This window comes from Amia ocellicauda, chromosome 14, assembly GCF_036373705.1.
Source record: "Amia ocellicauda isolate fAmiCal2 chromosome 14, fAmiCal2.hap1, whole genome shotgun sequence".
Classification (NCBI taxonomy): Eukaryota; Metazoa; Chordata; class Actinopteri; order Amiiformes; family Amiidae; genus Amia; species Amia ocellicauda.
The window spans coordinates 22,731,405-22,747,530 of record NC_089863.1 but is presented as its reverse complement, the minus strand read 5'-3'; the positions used below and the strand labels follow the sequence as shown (position 1 = coordinate 22,747,530).

Below are 16,126 nucleotides of genomic sequence, written 5' to 3'. Positions count from 1 at the left end.
AGCACACCTTCAGAGGTCTAGTGGAGTCCATGCCTCGACGGGTCAGTGCTGTTTTGGCGACAAAAGGGGGACCTACACAATATTAGGCAGGTGGTCATAATGTTATGGCTGATCGGTGTATATATACACACACACACACACATAGACAGACAGACACGGTTACAGGTACAGAAGTTGTCCGCTGAATAAACTATATTTCCCAGTATGCCCTGGCATTCAGCATACGCACTTTTAATATTTTGCACATGTGGGCCTTCCTGGTGAATGTAGTTCATAGACACCCTAGCCATCCCTATATTGGGTGGGGTGCAGAAAACTACACCTCCCAGGCTGCTTTGCGGGGCAGTGTGGCGCAGCGACTGACTGCTGGAAGAGCACCGGGGAGGGGGAGCCGGATCCCGTGACGCTGATGATGTCGGCTGGGCGGCAGCAGCGGCAGCACAAGGGGCGGTTGGTCGGTGTCTGTCTGCGAGTCTGAGAGAGAGAGAGAGAGAGAGAGAGAGAGAGACAGAGACAGAGAGACAGACCGCTGCTCTAGCGTAGCCGCCCGCTGCGCTTGTATGTTGTGAGGGGGAGAAAAAAAAAACATGGCGGACGAAGAGGGAGAAGGGACTCGCTTCGGGCCGCCCTCGCTGCTCCTGCCGCCGCCGCAGTCGAGGGGCGGCTCCGGCCTGGGCACCGGCGTCGGTACCGGGGGGTCCAACAACACCAACAACACCGCCGCCACCACCACCACCACCACCACCACCACCCTCACGTCGGGCCCCCGTCTGGTGCGGATCGTCAAGTCGGACTCCGGCTACGGTTTTAACGTGAGGGGCCAAGTGAGCGAGGGGGGCCAACTGCGGAGCATCAACGGCGAGCTGTACGCACCGCTCCAGCACGTCAGCGCGGTGCTGCCGGGGGGAGCCGCCGACCGGGCCGGCATCTCCAAGGGCGACCGGATCCTGGAAGTGTGAGTGCCGGGGGAAACGGGACCCGCCAACGACCCGGTCTATCATTTATTTATGTGCGGGGAGAGGGAGGAGGGGGTCTGTTTTGGAAAGGAGGAAGAGAGAGAGAGAGAGAGAGGGAGGGAGGTGGGGAGGTGTAGAGACGGTGGTCGGAATAATAATAATCCTCATAACGGGGGGATGGTGCCCGCAAGGCGCCCCGCACCTCACGAGTCGGTCTCCGGAGTGAGCCAAGTGAAGCTACCGGGGAGGGGAGGGGAGGGAGAGGGTGACGAAGATGTGGGGAGGGAGGGAGGGAGAGAGAGAGAGTTGTTTTCTCCGATGCGTGAAAGAAAACGCTTGTTTTGGTGAGAAAAACAACACAATGTATCGATGCATTGCCCGTCGTTCTGTTTTGGAATCGATTGTTATTTTGACAGGTACAGAACGGACTGTGATTTGCTTTGATGGTGATTATGATGATGGTGGTGATGTCAAATGCGGCGTCCCTGTCTGTCTGTGTTTTGAGTTGATCGGTATTAAAGCTAAAGGGTGTTTGTGTGTAGGGGGGTGGGGGTGGGGGATTAATTTAGGATTCCAAACACAGACCGCCAACTAGAACAGCTTTCTAACTAAGAAATCTCTCTCTCTCTCTCTCTCTCTCTCTCTCTCCTGTCGGGTCATTATTACAGCACCATAATAATTAGGAGTTGGGAGAGAAGCGCAAAGTTGAGCACATTCCTCCGCGTTTGCGATTTAATTACAGTCCAGTTCATTTGGGAGGCTTTCTTTCGGACTGTGTGTGTGTCCACTCCATAGCGATCACACACATTAGCAGATCTGTGTTATGACACACCAAAGGAGAGAGGGAGAGGAGAAGAGAGCAGAGTAGAGGAGGACTCTGGCGGTGCTGCCTCTGTAGGTTTTTTTTTTTTTTTGTGATCATTATATATTCTACACACACTCACATTCTCTCTCTCTCTCTCTCTCTCTCTCTCACACAGTCTCACATTACAGCACAGACACAGCAACACTTTATCCAAGGGTATTACAGCATGTGTACAGTTTCCTATTTTATTGTGTGTGTGTTTATAGATGTGATGTGTGTGTATATATATATATATATAATGTATGCGTTTGCAGTCCTGGTCAGTGCAGAGTCAGAGGTGTGAAAGTGTGCTTACATAACTACCTGCTACCCCTATTTGGAGTTTTCCCAGCAGCCACTGCAGTACGCGGTCCAGTACTCTGTGTGTGTGTGTGTGTATATTTGGGAAGTTCAGCGAGGTGATTATTTCCCCTGCTTTGGGTACTTGAGGTTCCAGCTACAGTTTGAATTTGTATTGTCTTTAATATCTATGTCTAATTCCTGTTCTTGTTGTCATATTGGCGTTGCCGTTGTAGAAAGTGTCTCTTTGACAAGCGTTTGACTCCAGGGTTCTTGAGGGGGTGTGTCGGTCTCTGAGTGGGTGCCATTCACAGTGCTGGTCACACGGTGTGGAGATAAAGTGTCTGATGCTGAGCACGGGTCTGAGTCCAGCAGCTTGTCTGCTGCACATTATACTGGGATCTGCAGCCTCTCATGTGCCATGCAATAGAATACACTACACAACACTAAATAAACTACACTACAGAACACCACAGTACAATATAATACACTACAATAGAGTACAGTATAATACTGGATAATTTCAGGAGTCTATAGAAAAATGCAGTACACTACACAGTACAGGATAATATAGTTCAAAACACTACAGTACAGCAGCCCAAAATATAGCACGGTACACTACAGTACAGCAGACCACAGTACAGCACAGTATACTAAAGTACAGGATAATATAGTTCAAAACACTACAGTACAGCATCGCTGGCCAGTCTGTTGCCCCTGCTGGGTAAGCTGAGGTCAGGGGTCAGGCCTGTGAGTATTTGAGGGTGGGCATCCCTGATGGCTGTGTATATGGGGCAGGGCAACAGGAAGTGGGCCTTGTCCGCCACTTTCCTTGGCTCTCTGGTCTTCCCTGTATGCCGGTGTGGGGCACGTCTCTGTCTCCAGGCGGTGGCAGCCCTGGTGCGCTGGCACTGCGCAGCGGAGACGAGCTTCCGAGTGACACTCGGACGCATCCAGTCTGGCACCTCTGTCCTGCCCCTCGCTTGTGTTCCCGAGCGGCCTTGTATTTGCATATCAAAGGGGTTATGATGTAAAACTTGCTTAATTAGACTGGGGGGTGGGTGGTTGGGGGGGTATGATCAGTGCAGCTGCAGCTGGAGTACCATCATCAGATGCCAGAGTTTTGTACTAGGAGCAGGGAATGAGGAGGAACAAAAGCATGTATCTTGCAGAAATTGTGATGCAATAAATCTGGAATCTATATATCATTTGTTACATTTTTAATATTACTGTCATGCCAAACTTAGTTGTATTGGTGTTTTGTTTTTAATGTTCCTTCAAAGCTGTGTACGTAAACTCAAAGTTTCTTGTTCTTCAGATGTGCGAGTGTGTGTGTGTGTGTCCAGCTTGTGACTGGACAGTCCAGCTCCCTCCCCTTGTCCTCTTGCTGTCCCCTGTGACCCTGTCCTTTCCATTAACTGGCCAATCAGCTGTCCTGTCCTGTCCTGCATGGCGAATAACACGGAACAAATCAAAACTTTCGGTGCTTTGATTTCGCAGCTCCTCTGTGAGGGCAGTGCAGCCTCGGCAAGGCAGGGGTGGGGACTTCCTGTCTCTGAGCAGGGCCTCGTCAGACGGGGGGTGTACGAAGGGGCCTGGGTGTTCAGTGTTGCCGTAGGGAGCAGCACAGGGGTCTGATTGGCAGTGAAGACCTTTCACCTGGGTCCCCCCCACCTGTCACTGTTGGTGGAGCAGCTCTTTCTCTCACTCTATCACTGTCTCTCTCACTCTCCCTCCTTCCCCTTTTCGGTCTGTCAGTCTCGTGACTCCCTGTTCTTCCCCATGTCAGTCAGTATATCAGTCAGCCACAATCTTGTGACTCTTTAATAACTCTGTATATCCACCTCTAACAACCTGAGGAATGGACTCTTAACCTGCCCTCCTTCCTCTCTCTCCCTCCCCCTCCTTCCCTCTCTCTCCCTGCCCTTTCCTCTTTCTGTTTCTTCTCTGCTGTCTTTCTCCCTCACTCTTTCCTCCCCCCGCTTGCTGGCCCAGATTTATAGAACTTGAACTTAGTTTTTTATTCTTTCTCTTACAAGATGAAAAATAAACAAACAAAACTGAAAAACCTGCAGCAATCTTTCATAACACCAATCCAAGTGCAACCCTAGATAGATCGAGAGAGAGGAAGACAGACACACACTTCTGACACCTTTAATGGAACACGCCGATCTCTCTTCCCTCTCTCTTCCTCCCACTCTGCCATGTCTTCTCTCTGTTTGAACTCTCTCTCTCTGTTCTTGCCTCTCCCTCCCACTCTCTTTCCTTCCCTCTCACTCTCCCCTCTTCCCTCCTTTGAGTTCAAAACATCGTTCTCTCTCTCTCTCTCTCTCTCTCTCTCTCTCTCTCTCTCTCTCTCTCTCTCTCAGAAAAAAACTTTATTTTCATTACTAATTGACATCGGTGTTGCCATGGCAGTGACGGACAGGTCCAGTGCTCAGGAACCGGGCGATGGGGGGTGGCAATAAATAGAGGAATTATACATTTTAATATTTACATTCAGTTTGTCCGCTCCCACAGGAATGGCGTGAACGTGGAGGGTGCCACCCACAAACAGGTGGTGGACCTGATCCGGGCGGGCGAGCGCGAGCTGGTCCTCACGGTGCTGTCGGTGCCGCAGCCTGAGGCGGACGGCCTGGACCCTGGGGACGACTCCAGCGGCCAGTCCCTGTACGACTACAGCGACAAGCAGGCCGTGCCCATCTCCGTGCCCACCTACAAGCACGTGGAGCAGAACGCGGAGAAGTTTGTGGTCAGTCTGGGGGTGGGTGAGGGCTGCCAAATTTGATCCAAGACTTCTGGGCAAAGCTAGACCTGCCTGGACGGCCATATTCAACCCACCCTCTCTGTGTGCAGGTGTATAACGTGTACATGGCAGGGCGACAGCTGTGCAGCAAGCGGTACAGGGAGTTCGCCATCCTGCACCAGAACCTGAAGAGGGAGTTCGGCAGCTTCTCCTTCCCCAAGCTGCCCGGCAAGTGGCCCTTCTCCCTGTCCGAGCAGCAGCTGGACGCCCGGCGCCGTGGTCTGGAGGAGTACCTGGAGAAGGGTGAGGTGGGGTAGTCTGGAGGGAGGGGGTGTGTGACAGTGGATGCAGTGTGCTCCATATTAATGCTGTATCTTTTTCCTTCTTTCTCCTCCTCCTCTCTCTCTCTGGGCAGTATGCTCTGTTCGGGTCATTGGGGAGAGTGACGTCATGCAAGAGTTCCTGTCAGAATCGGACGAGGTCAGTGACTGTGTGCGTGTCTCTCTCTGTCGCTCTCCTCTGTGCGCGTCGCTTTCTCGCTCTCCTCTGTGCGCGTCTCTCTCACAGTGGTATTTGTGTTTCTCTGTGACAGAACTACAACGGCGTGTCTGATGTGGAGCTGAGGATAGTGCTGCCTGACCACAGTACAGTCACTGTGAGAGTGAGGAAGAACAGCACCACTGACCAGGTGTACCAGGTACTGTGCCGTACCACACTGTCACTGTGCCGTACCTTGTTGTATTAGGGTGCGCAACACAATTGACTCTCCCTCTCTGTCTCTCTCTCAGGCAGTGGCAGTGAAGGTTGGGATGGACAGTATTACTGCCAGCTATTTTGCCCTGTTTGAGGTCATCAACCACTCCTTTGGTGAGACTGGACTTTCTGCATGCACTGGACACTGTACTGGACATTGTATACAAAACACACACACAGTTGTACCTGATATCTAATCTTGTACCCCCTCCCCCACCGCCCGTCTTTCTCAGTGCGTAAGCTGGCTCCCAATGAGTTTCCCCACAAGCTCTATGTGCAGAACTACACGTCTGTGGTCCCTGGCACCTGCCTGACCGTGCGCAAGTGGCTGTTCACCACTGAGGAGGAGGGCCTGCTGCACAACAGCCAGCTCGCCGTGTGCTACTGCTTCCACCAGGTCAGTCTCTGTGTCTTACTCCACCTCCCCCCCTCATATCAGCTTCTGTTCATCCCTCCCTCCCTGCCCTCCTCTCTCTGTCTCTCTCTCTCTCTCTCTGTGTTCTGGTACAGTTGTTTCTCTCACCACTCCTGTACCCTCCCTGTCTCTGCAGGCGGTGGACGATGTGAAGAAGGGCCTCATCAAGGCCGAGGACAAGGCCTACCAGCTTCAGAAACTGGCCGAGCAGCAGAAAATGACCATGGTGAGGGAGTGGCCGTGTGTGCCTGTGCGTTACTGCGTGTGTCTCTGCAGTCCTTAGTAAACTCTTCCTGTTCCTCCCTCAGTACCTCAGCATGCTCCGCTCCTGTGTGGGATACAACGAGGTGCTATTCCCCCACTGCTCCTGCGACTCACGCCGGAAGGGCCACGTCGTCACAGCCATCAGCATCCGTCACTTCAAGCTGCATGCCTGCACTGAGGACGGCACGCTGGAGGTGCACAGAGAGGGGGAAGGAGAGAGCGGGATGGGAAGGAGGGAGGGAGAGAGAGAGGGAAGGAAAGGAAAGGAAAGGGAGGCGAGGCAGGGGTTTAGAAGTGTTCCAGTGTGTCTCACAGTTTCAGTGTCTCTCTCTCCCCCCGTGCAGAACCAAGTGATCGTGTTCGAGTGGGCAGAGATGCAGCGCTGGGACACGGACGAGGAGGGCATGGCGTTCTGTTTCGAGTATGCCCGGGGGGAGAAGAAACCACGCTGGGTCAAAATCTTCACCCCTTACGTGAGTGTTCATCTTCATTTCGATAATAATAATCAGTTGGATATAGTTTGAAAGCATGGAGTCCCCTCTCTCTCTCTTCTCCCACCACCCACCCTTCCTTAATTGAATCCAGAAAGCTTTATTGTCCTGACTTAGTGACAGACAGTCATGACTCTCTCTCTCTCTCTCTCTCTCTCTCTCTCTCCCCTCAGTTTAACTATATGCACGAGTGTTTTGAGAGAGTGTTCTGTGAGCTGAAGTGGAGGAAGGAGGTAAGAGGCCCCGCTGTCTCTCCCCGTGTCTCAGTCTCAGTCTCCCCCTGTCGCAAAAACAAATGCAATTTAAAATAGACATTTAGAAAACGTATAATCTCTCTCTCTCAGGTGGAAGAGGAAGTGACAGACAAGGACAATAAGAACTGCAGTAAAGACGGTATGTGTAGTAAGGTAAGGCTTGCCAGCCTGGGTGCCACGCGGCGCTGTGCTGACCCCTGCTGGCAGGAGGCTGTCACTGCCGCTGTCCCGGCTGGCTGCCTGCCTGAGCCCTCAACACTGTCACTCCTACAGCTACGCACACAGACATGCACAGAAAGACGCACGCGCCTCAACACAAGCTTACACACATGCTTACACACACGTGCACACACACACTTACATGCACACAGACACACTGTGAAGCAGTGCAGTCAGAGAGAGGAGAGCTGAATGAGAGAGAGGGGTGAAAGAGAATGAGGGAAGGGTGAAGGAGTGTGAGAGAGGGGTGAGACAGATGAGCGTGAGTGAGAGAGAGGGGTGAGACACAAAGGACAGAGGAAGGGAGAGAGAGGTGAGACACAAGTGTGAGAGGGGGAGGGATCTCTCACTGTTGTTTCTTTGCAGAATATCTTCCAGCAGTGGAGGTCTCACAGAAGGGATGGCGCCACCTAGGGGGAGAGATGGTCACGACATAGACAAGTGCAGAGCCACGCCGCCCAGCTGCAGGGGAGGAGAACGACAGAACGCGAGAGAAACAAAACCCACAACACGACAAATCGAACAGATCTAAACACCCACAGGAAACGGGGGGGGGGGGGGACTAATCTACAAAATTAACTAGGAAGAAAAAAAATAAAACAGACGGACACACTAAATCAGACAAATAAAAGACAGAAATCACGAGATTTGGCGATTTGGAAAAGGAGAACCAAGCGCAAGAGAAGTTTGTTAACTTATTAAGGTAAATAAATAAACATCGAAATCACAATGAACATCACAGCATTCCATCCCATCTCCACACTTCCTGCCTGACGCAGTGTTAGGGGTGGAACTCTGCCGGAGGATCAGCCGCGCTATTGGCTGGGCCTGGCTCTAGCCCCACCTCTGGTGTGCCGAACACAACGGAGAGAGAGAGAGACCGAGAGACTTCTAAATCTTTATATAAGATAACTGACAATGTGCTAAATGGAGAGAGAGAGAGAGAGAGAGAGAGATAGAGGAGACAAGTTCTCTTTGGATCCTGGATATAAATACAAGTGGAGGAAGGGATGGATCGATGGAGGTGATGGAGAAGAAGGTGGAAGAGAGGGGAGGAGACTTTGGGACCTTTCAGGACTTCTGAACGGAAAGCAAGAGAGACGGATGGAGAGAACATGACTTTTCAGATGCTGGGAAGAAAACTGACAAAGCTGAACGAGGAGAGGGAGAGGAGGATCTTTGATAAATGTGCTGGAAAAAGGAAAGATTTTTGTAACATTTATGGCTCCATTTTCTTTTTTTGGGGGGGTGGGGGAGGAAACCCTGGCGGATACAGAGACTGGATATTAAAATGACACAACGTAAAAAGTTGTGACTAAGTATAGAGGGAGGGAGAGAAGGCTAGAGGAACAAAGCGAGGGAGGGAGGGAGGTGTGTGTGGTGCTGCCAGCCACCTGTAGGGGGGGCTCAAGCCGAGAGAGTTTCAGTGGAGGAAACGAGGGAGGAGGAGGAGAGACCAGTGTGCGTCGAGAGTCCAATTAAACTCCACCCATCCCTCCCCCCTTCCTTGTCAGTGTGCCAGTGTGTCGGGTACAGGGACAGCTTGTTTAAAGTTTGTTTTGTTTTGGCTGTCAGTGCTGGTCCAGTAGAGTGCAGTACAGCTGCCGGACAGCAGAGGGCACCGGTGGCACAGAGACTGCCTGGCTGCCCTCCTCCCTTTGTTTTATTGTTCTTCACCCCCCCCCCTTCACGGTGAAAGTCTGCTGTTTATTTCTTATGTGATCTTCATTCTCCTCCTCCTCCTCTCCCTCTTGTTGTTCAGGTGACTTGGCGATGCATTTAGAAGACAGAATATCTGTCTGTAGTAATGGGTAGGGCTCTCATGGGGGGCAGGGCAGGGGTGGCAGAGGTCAGGGCGAGTTCCACAGTTATAGTGATGCTTGAAAATGTATAGGCAGTTGTATAGGCTTGTATGTTACTGAGGCAACGATTGTATTATATTAATACCTCTCCTATCCCTCCCCCTCCTCTCGTCTATACCTCCTCTCTCCTCTTCCTCCTCCCCTCTCCTATCCCTCCTCCTCCATCTAGACTTCACTGGGCGCTGCAGTGTACAGTGTCAGTGTGGTGTGATGCCGTGCAGTGCTGCTCACGACACTACAGCCTCCTGCAACACAGTGCAGTACAGTTCACTACACAGCGCAGCACGGCACAGGCCTATACAGCACAGTGCGTTATGGAGCATTGCATCGGTGTATTACAGCACTGTACAGTACATTTATAGCCAAATACGTCAGTGTGTTATAGCAGAGTATTACAGTACTGTACATTTGAATGCATTATATCATAGTACAGTACACGAGTGCATTACATCACTGTATTACATCATAGTACAGTACACATGAGTGCATTACATCACAGTGTGTCCTGTGTTACACAAGAGACTGCATCTCCCAGTGAAGTGTCAGTCTGCTGTGGGAGTGGGAAGGACAGTCTCTCTAATTGGGGGGGGGGGGGGGGGGGGGGGATGTACTTCTGTAGAAAATGTTTCTCTGCCTCTCTCTCTCTCTCTCTCTGATCAGTGTCGTGCACAGTTTAATTTATTTCACAGTTGTTTTTGTTTGTTTGTTTGGGTGTTATTTTAGTTAAAATTTTTATTTGAGAGATCTTTAATTGTATTTTTTCCACATTCTGTTTTTCGTTTGTTCGTTTGTTTGTGATCTTTAAAATAAAATAAAAAGTAAGAAAAACAAGACCCACACAATTGGGAAGCGAGCGGCGGGAGTCGAGGAGGTGATGCTAACTTTAATTTTCTGATTTAACAACAAATGAGAGAAAAAAAAAATAAAAAAAATTATGTGAGAAAATATTTTAAGAGTGAAAGCTCTGCCAGCTTTAGCTAACCAATTTAAAATTACCGACAAAAATTAAACCGCAGCAGCAAAGAGTAATTAAAATAACAATGTTTGGTAATGTCACTTAGTGTAATAAATTGTAACATATTCTTTTAAATAAATTGATTTATTGATCCACGGCCCTGTGTGTTTATTGGTCCTGACAGTCTCACTTATTGCGTTTGCCTCTCCTCTGTGCTCCCTTTTCATTCCATCCCTCTCTTCTCGCTGCCTCCATGTTTCCCCCTTCTTCTTTCTCACCCTGTCCATCACTCCTTTTATATTTCCATCCCACTTTCCCTTCTCACACACCAGCACTCAGACGTGTGTGCACAAACACAACGCACTGAAACATGCATGCACACACATCAAGTAACCATCAAGATGCACACTATACATATATACAGTATGTGTGTACTCCAGGTGTATATATAGAGTACAGTACAGTGTGTGTACTCCAGGTGTGTATATATACAGTACAGTGTGTACTCCAGGTGTGTAGATTATGTATGTATGTGAGCAGCCAGTGTCTACAGATGGGGGGGAATGGGCCATGATCCTCGTTAGCTTAATTAAGCTAATGAGCAGCTGCCTGGCTGCTGTGACAGGCGCTCGTTAATCTCTCCTAAGCAGCAGGTCTGAGTAAACACTATCGACTGGCTGAGCAGCCCCGTCTTTCAACACTATTGACCCTTCCTAAGACACAGACGGGAGGGGGGTACAGCTAGGGAGACACAGGGAGACACGGACGCACACACAGACAGGGACACGCTTACACACGGGAGAGCAGATGGACAGAGAGACGCACACACAGCTGTAGAGGGAAGCAATGGCACGCAGATTGTGAAGCAAGATTGCTGAGTGTTTATTAAGACACACTAATTAAACACTAATGAACACACACACACACTAATAAACACCAATGAACACACACACTAATAAACACAATAATGAATACACACACTAGTAACACACTAATGAACATACACACTAATAAACACACCAATGAACATTCATACACACTAATGGACACACATTAATAAAACCAGAAATGAACACAACACCCTAATGAACACACATTAATTAACTTACACAGACACACAATAACACATACTGACACTATCTCTGTCTTCTAACTCCACCTCCGCTTTTTAAAGAAAGAGCGAGAGATGGAGAGAGCAAAGAGAGAGGGAGGGAGGGGAGGGGAGGGGAGGGGATGGCGGGAAGCAGGAGGGGGAGAGAGAGCGAGAGAGATGTGAATCTACTGTCTTGCAGTCGGACTGTCAGTAGCTGATCTTAATGCCCCTGTGATATTACAGCTGTCGTCTCTCCCTCTCTCTCTCCCTCTTTCTCTCTCTCCCTCTCTCACACACACACTCTCACTCACATCCTCTCTCATTCTCTCTGCCTTTCTCTCTTCCTCTTTCTCTGTGCCAGGATTAGGGGCTGTCTGGGAGCTTCTCTCTCTCTCTCTCTCTGCTTCTCTGTCTACCGGCAGGAATATGATTTTTGCTGGCGTTCTACAACTGTTAATAATGGCATCTCTGATTGGGGGTAGGTGTCTGTCTTTCTCTGTATGTATGTGTGTGTGTCAATGTGTGTGAGTGTGTCAGTGTGTCAGCTTTTTCACGGGGATGTGCTGGAAACCAGAGGGATGGAGAGAGGGAGGGAGGGGGAGAGGGGAGGAGAAAGGGATGGAGGGATGAAGGTAGTCTGCATGTAAAAATTTGAAATTGAAGAAGGGGAGAGAGAGAGAGAGAGAGAGAGGGGGAGGGTTTGTGTGTGTGGTTAAGAGGCCATGTAATTCAATTCAGCGCAATGAGATGAAGCAAAATAATTTATAAATGAATCTCAGGGAAACCGAGGCGAGTGGGGGGGCGCTGTGTTGGTAATGCTGATCTAAGGCTCTAAGACACGGGGGGGTGGGGGGATGTTGAGCAGTGATCATAAATACTGAACACACACACACACACACGCACTGTACTGTTATATACAATAGTCTAAAAACACATTACCACTGTAGCAGAGCAAGTGCTGTTATACTAGGGGGCCATACTAAAACTAATACATATTGGAGAGGATTGTAATAATGTCTGTATCCCTCTCGCTCAGTGTCAGTGCAGGGCCCACACCAGCGCACCCTGCTGAAGGAGCTGCTGAAAGATTACAACAGGATGGAGCGTCCAGTGGGCAACGACTCACAGCCCCTCACTGTGCACCTGTCCATGTCCCTCATACAGATCATGGACGTGGTCAGTGTGTGTGTGTGTGTGAGTGAGTGAGACTGTGCGGTGTGGTGTGTAGCGTGTAAAGTCTCTCTGCTTCCTTTTCAGGATGAGAAAAATCAAGTCCTCACAACCAACATCTGGCTGCAAATGGTAAACAATTGAGTGTGTGTTCATGTGTGTGTTTGTGTGTGTGTGTGGCTATGTCTCTGACTATGTGAGTAGATCTGTGTTTGAACGTTGTAATCACTTGCTCTCTTTCTTCCATTCTCCCTCTGTCTCTTCCTCTTTCCCTCTCCATCTCCTTCTCCCTCCCTCTCTCTCTCCCTCCTCTCTCCCTCTCTCTGTCTCTCAGTACTGGTATGATCACTACCTGACCTGGAATCAGACCAGGTTCCCTGGAGTGAAGAATCTGCGCTTCACCACTGACCAGGTGTGGACACCGGATGTGCTGCTGTACAACAGGTAACCCTCCCCTGAACACTGGCACACTCACCAGCACACAGGTAACTCCCCTGGACACTGGCACACTCACCTGCACACAGGTAACTCTCAACTTTCTTTCTTTCTTTCTTTCTATCTCTCTCTCTCTCTCTCCCTCTCCCCAGTGCTGATGACAAGTTTGACTCCACCTTTAAGACCAACGTGCTGGTGAATTCCAGTGGGTACTGCCAGTACCTGCCACCAGGTGAGGCTGCCACGCCCTGCCATGCTCTCCTCCTCTCCTCCACCTTTTGTATCATAATAGCAATACTGTCATACCTTTCTCTCCCTCCCTCTCCCTCCCCTGTCAGGTATCTTCATGAGCACCTGCAATGTGGACGTACGCTGGTTCCCGTTTGACATTCAGAAGTGCGAGCTGAAGTTTGGCTCTTGGACATACGATGGCTGGCTGCTGGACCTGCAGATTGTGGACGCGGACATCTCGGGGTACATGCCTAATGGGGAGTGGGACCTGGTGGGTGAGTGACCCCCCCACCGGAACTGTGCTGAACACACACGCTCACACACACACACACACACCTGCACTGGCAGTCAAACACAATCACCAACATCCCTCTCTCTCTTGTTCCCTCTCTCCCTGAGCAGGCGTGCCAGGCAGCCGCAATGAGATTTTCTACGATTGCTGCAAGGAGCCGTACCCAGACGTGACATTCGTGGTGACGATCCGCCGGCGCACCCTTTACTATGCCCTCAACCTGCTGATCCCCTGCGTGCTGCTGTCCTCCATGACCCTGCTCATCTTCCTGCTGCCCGCCGACTCCGGGGAGAAGATATCGCTGGGTGAGAGAGAGAGAGAGAGAGAGAGAGAGAGGGAGGCAGAGGGAGGGAGGGAGGTTTAGAGAGGGAGGGAGATGTATATATAAAACCCCTGTGTTACATTGGCTGTTGCCCTCCCCCTCCCCTCCACATCCCCTCCTGCTCTCTCACCCTCTCTCTCTCCCTCTCTCTGTCTCTCTCTAGGTATCACTGTGCTGCTCTCTCTCACTGTGTTCATGCTACTGGTGGCTGAGATAATGCCCGCCACTTCTGACTCCATCCCTCTGATCGGTCAGTATGTGCGTCTGTCTATCTGTCTGTTTGAATGTTTCTATCATTAAATCTATCTGTGACACTCACCCCCCCTGCTGTCTTTTTTTTTCTACCATCCTTCCCCCTCTCTCCCTCCGTCCCTCCCTCTCTCTATTCCTCCCTGCCTCTCTCGCTCTCTCTCAGGTCAGTATTTTGCCAGCACCATGATCATAGTGGGGCTGTCAGTGGTGGCCACAGTGGTGGTTCTGCAGTACCATCACCACGACCCCTCGGGTGGGCAGATGCCAAAATGGGTGAGTGGCCCCCTCACACACTCCACTCTCTTCCCTCCCACGCTCTCTCAGTGACTCACTCTGTCTCTCTCTCTCCCCTCCCTCTCCCCCCTTCTCTTTCCCTCCCTCTCTCTACCCCTTTCCTTCCCTCTCTCTCTCCCTCACTCCCGCCCTCTCTCTCTCTCTGCGCAGGTGCAGCTGGTCCTGCTGCAGTGGGTGGCGTGGTTCCTACGCATGAAGCGCCCGGGCGAGGGGGGGATCCCGGACCGCCCGCCCTGCGGCCCACCCCTGCGCCGCTGCTCCTCCTCCTGCTCTGCCTCCGGCTCGGGCAGCCAGGAGCCCCCGCCCCCCCTGGGCTACCCCCACGCCCACCCGCCCCTGCACCCCCACTCCTACAGCCCCCACTCCTACAGCCCCCATCCGCATGCACCCCCCTACCTCTCGGCCCAGAGCAGCGCCAACAACGGCAACCTGCTCTACATCGGCTTCCAGAACCTGGACGACCCCCCGCCGCAGCTGCCCCCGCCGACCACCTCTGCCCTGCCCCTGACCTCCGACCCCACCCTCGTCCGCACCCCCAGGCTAGGCGGAGGAGGTATAGGTGTAGGAGGTGGCAGTCCTCCCCCCCATCTGCAGCAGGCACACCCCCCTGCGGGGGTCCTGCAGTTGTTTGGGAGCCCCCCCCCCAATATCCACTCCGGAGGGGGCAGCGGCGGTGGCGGAGGGGGAGGAGGAGGCGGTGGCGGTGGCGGTGGTGGGATTGCGGTCAATGGCATCTCCATTGACAACGGCAGCATCTCCACCGTCTATGGCGGAGGAGGGGGCAGCGGAGGCGGAGGAGCGGGCGGCTGTCTGGGCACAGCCCCCTCCTCGGCCCTGGGGGACCCTCAGCTGCAGGCCATCCTGGAGGAGGTGCGCTACATCGCTGACCGCTTCCGCGAGCAGGACGAGGGCGAGGAGGAGTGCGGCCAGTGGAAGTTCGCGGCGGCCGTGATTGACCGGCTCTGCCTGGTGGCCTTCAGCGTCTTCAACATCGTCTGTACCATCTCCATCCTCATGTCGGCCCCCAACTTCGTGGAGGCCGTGTCCAAGGACTTCATCTGAGGGAGGAGAGGAGGAGAGGAGAGAGACAGCGATGGTGATGGTAAGATGGATGGAGGAAGGGTGGGAGGGAGAAGTGCCGTGCTCCTGTGCTCTGGCCCCATCCCCGTGCCCCCCATCCTTGTCTGTTCAGAGGTGGATGCCATGCTGTGCGACGCAATCACTGTATCTTGACTTGACCCCCCCCTGCCCGGTACTTGCAGCCCCCCCAACCCAAACCTTGAAATTATAAATAAAGACAACTACTTCCTTTTCTATTTCTACAATCTGTCTACTGCTTCAGTCTCTTCTTCAGTCGGTGTGTCAGTCAGTCAGTTAGTCGGTGTGTCAGTCAGTCAGTGTGTTAGTCAGTCAGTGAGTGTGTCAGTCAGTCACACACTTGTCTAAGATGCTGAAGATGCCCAGTACTCCCTGGAGACAGAGAGTGAGCGAGAGACAGAGAGAGAGAGGGAGACAGTGAGGGAGAGAGGGAGGGAGGGGGAGAGAGGGAGGGAGGGGGAGGGAGATGGAGAGTGCTGAGGCATCAGACTGAGGCTCGGAGCATCCAGAGAAGACTGATCTAATTTAATTAGTTATTGACGGAGAAGTAAAGAAGAGTAGTGGGGGGTGGTGGGGGGGTGTCTGTAACACTGCTCTGGTATAAGCAATGATCTGCACTGTGTTCAGTGTGCCTGAGCTTTACATATTTGATTGTGTGTGTGTTAGTGTGTGTGTATGTGTGTGTGCGTATGTGCTCTTTAATGCCATGGCTCAATTAGCATGTGGTAGCGACTCAGTAATTGCAAACATGAGATGCAAATATATTAAACATGCAAATAGCACAAACCGAATCGAGTATGACACATATGGCACATACCAGGAATCATGACATCACAGACCAATCTGAGGTTCTGTGTGCAAATTGATCTGGAATAGCATT

At 51.6% G+C, this 16,126-nt stretch overlaps 2 protein-coding genes across 3 annotated transcripts; both read left to right on the top strand.

Moving 5' to 3' along the window:
* Positions 1 to 386: 386 nt before the first annotated feature.
* LOC136767399 (sorting nexin-27) lies at positions 387 to 10,210 on the top strand. 2 transcript variants are annotated; one of them, XM_066721159.1, is made up of 13 exons: positions 387 to 955; positions 4,621 to 4,852; positions 4,957 to 5,149; positions 5,262 to 5,326; positions 5,439 to 5,543; positions 5,635 to 5,713; positions 5,833 to 5,996; positions 6,151 to 6,240; positions 6,323 to 6,472; positions 6,623 to 6,751; positions 6,943 to 7,002; positions 7,114 to 7,176; positions 7,609 to 10,210. In XM_066721159.1, exons 1-13 carry the CDS (start codon positions 588 to 590, stop codon positions 7,654 to 7,656), a joined length of 1,746 nt encoding a protein of 581 aa, XP_066577256.1. In that variant the 5' UTR covers positions 387 to 587; the 3' UTR covers positions 7,657 to 10,210. The 2 variants fall into 2 exon arrangements, with proteins under 2 accessions (XP_066577256.1, XP_066577255.1); XM_066721158.1 differs by having other exon boundaries at positions 389 to 955; positions 7,114 to 7,162.
* Positions 10,211 to 11,328: 1,118 nt separating this feature from the next.
* On the top strand, positions 11,329 to 15,473 carry chrna11 (cholinergic receptor, nicotinic, alpha 11). The gene is made up of 10 exons (XM_066721114.1): positions 11,329 to 11,630; positions 12,189 to 12,328; positions 12,410 to 12,454; positions 12,657 to 12,766; positions 12,910 to 12,989; positions 13,096 to 13,263; positions 13,391 to 13,585; positions 13,766 to 13,852; positions 14,018 to 14,127; positions 14,299 to 15,473. The coding sequence occupies exons 1-10, from the start codon at positions 11,579 to 11,581 to the stop codon at positions 15,208 to 15,210; spliced, it is 1,899 nt and encodes a 632-aa protein (XP_066577211.1). The 5' UTR covers positions 11,329 to 11,578; the 3' UTR covers positions 15,211 to 15,473.
* Positions 15,474 to 16,126: the final 653 nt, after the last annotated feature.

What these genes read in the sequence shown, in the direction of transcription:
- LOC136767399 (XM_066721158.1), top strand. Translation starts at nt 588, where the DNA reads ATGGCGGACGAAGAGGGAGAAGGGACTCGCTTCGGGCCGCCCTCGCTG. An exon ending in GGCGACCGGATCCTGGAAGT is followed by an intron (nt 956 to 4,620) that starts GTGAGTGCCGGG and finishes CCGCTCCCACAG; the next exon opens with GAATGGCGTGAACGTGGAGG. An exon ending in AGCTGAAGTGGAGGAAGGAG is followed by an intron (nt 7,003 to 7,113) that starts GTAAGAGGCCCC and finishes TCTCTCTCTCAG; the next exon opens with GTGGAAGAGGAAGTGACAGA.
- chrna11 (XM_066721114.1), top strand. Translation starts at nt 11,579, where the DNA reads ATGATTTTTGCTGGCGTTCTACAACTGTTAATAATGGCATCTCTGATT. An exon ending in GATGTGCTGCTGTACAACAG is followed by an intron (nt 12,767 to 12,909) that starts GTAACCCTCCCC and finishes CCCTCTCCCCAG; the next exon opens with TGCTGATGACAAGTTTGACT. An exon ending in TGACTCCATCCCTCTGATCG is followed by an intron (nt 13,853 to 14,017) that starts GTCAGTATGTGC and finishes GCTCTCTCTCAG; the next exon opens with GTCAGTATTTTGCCAGCACC.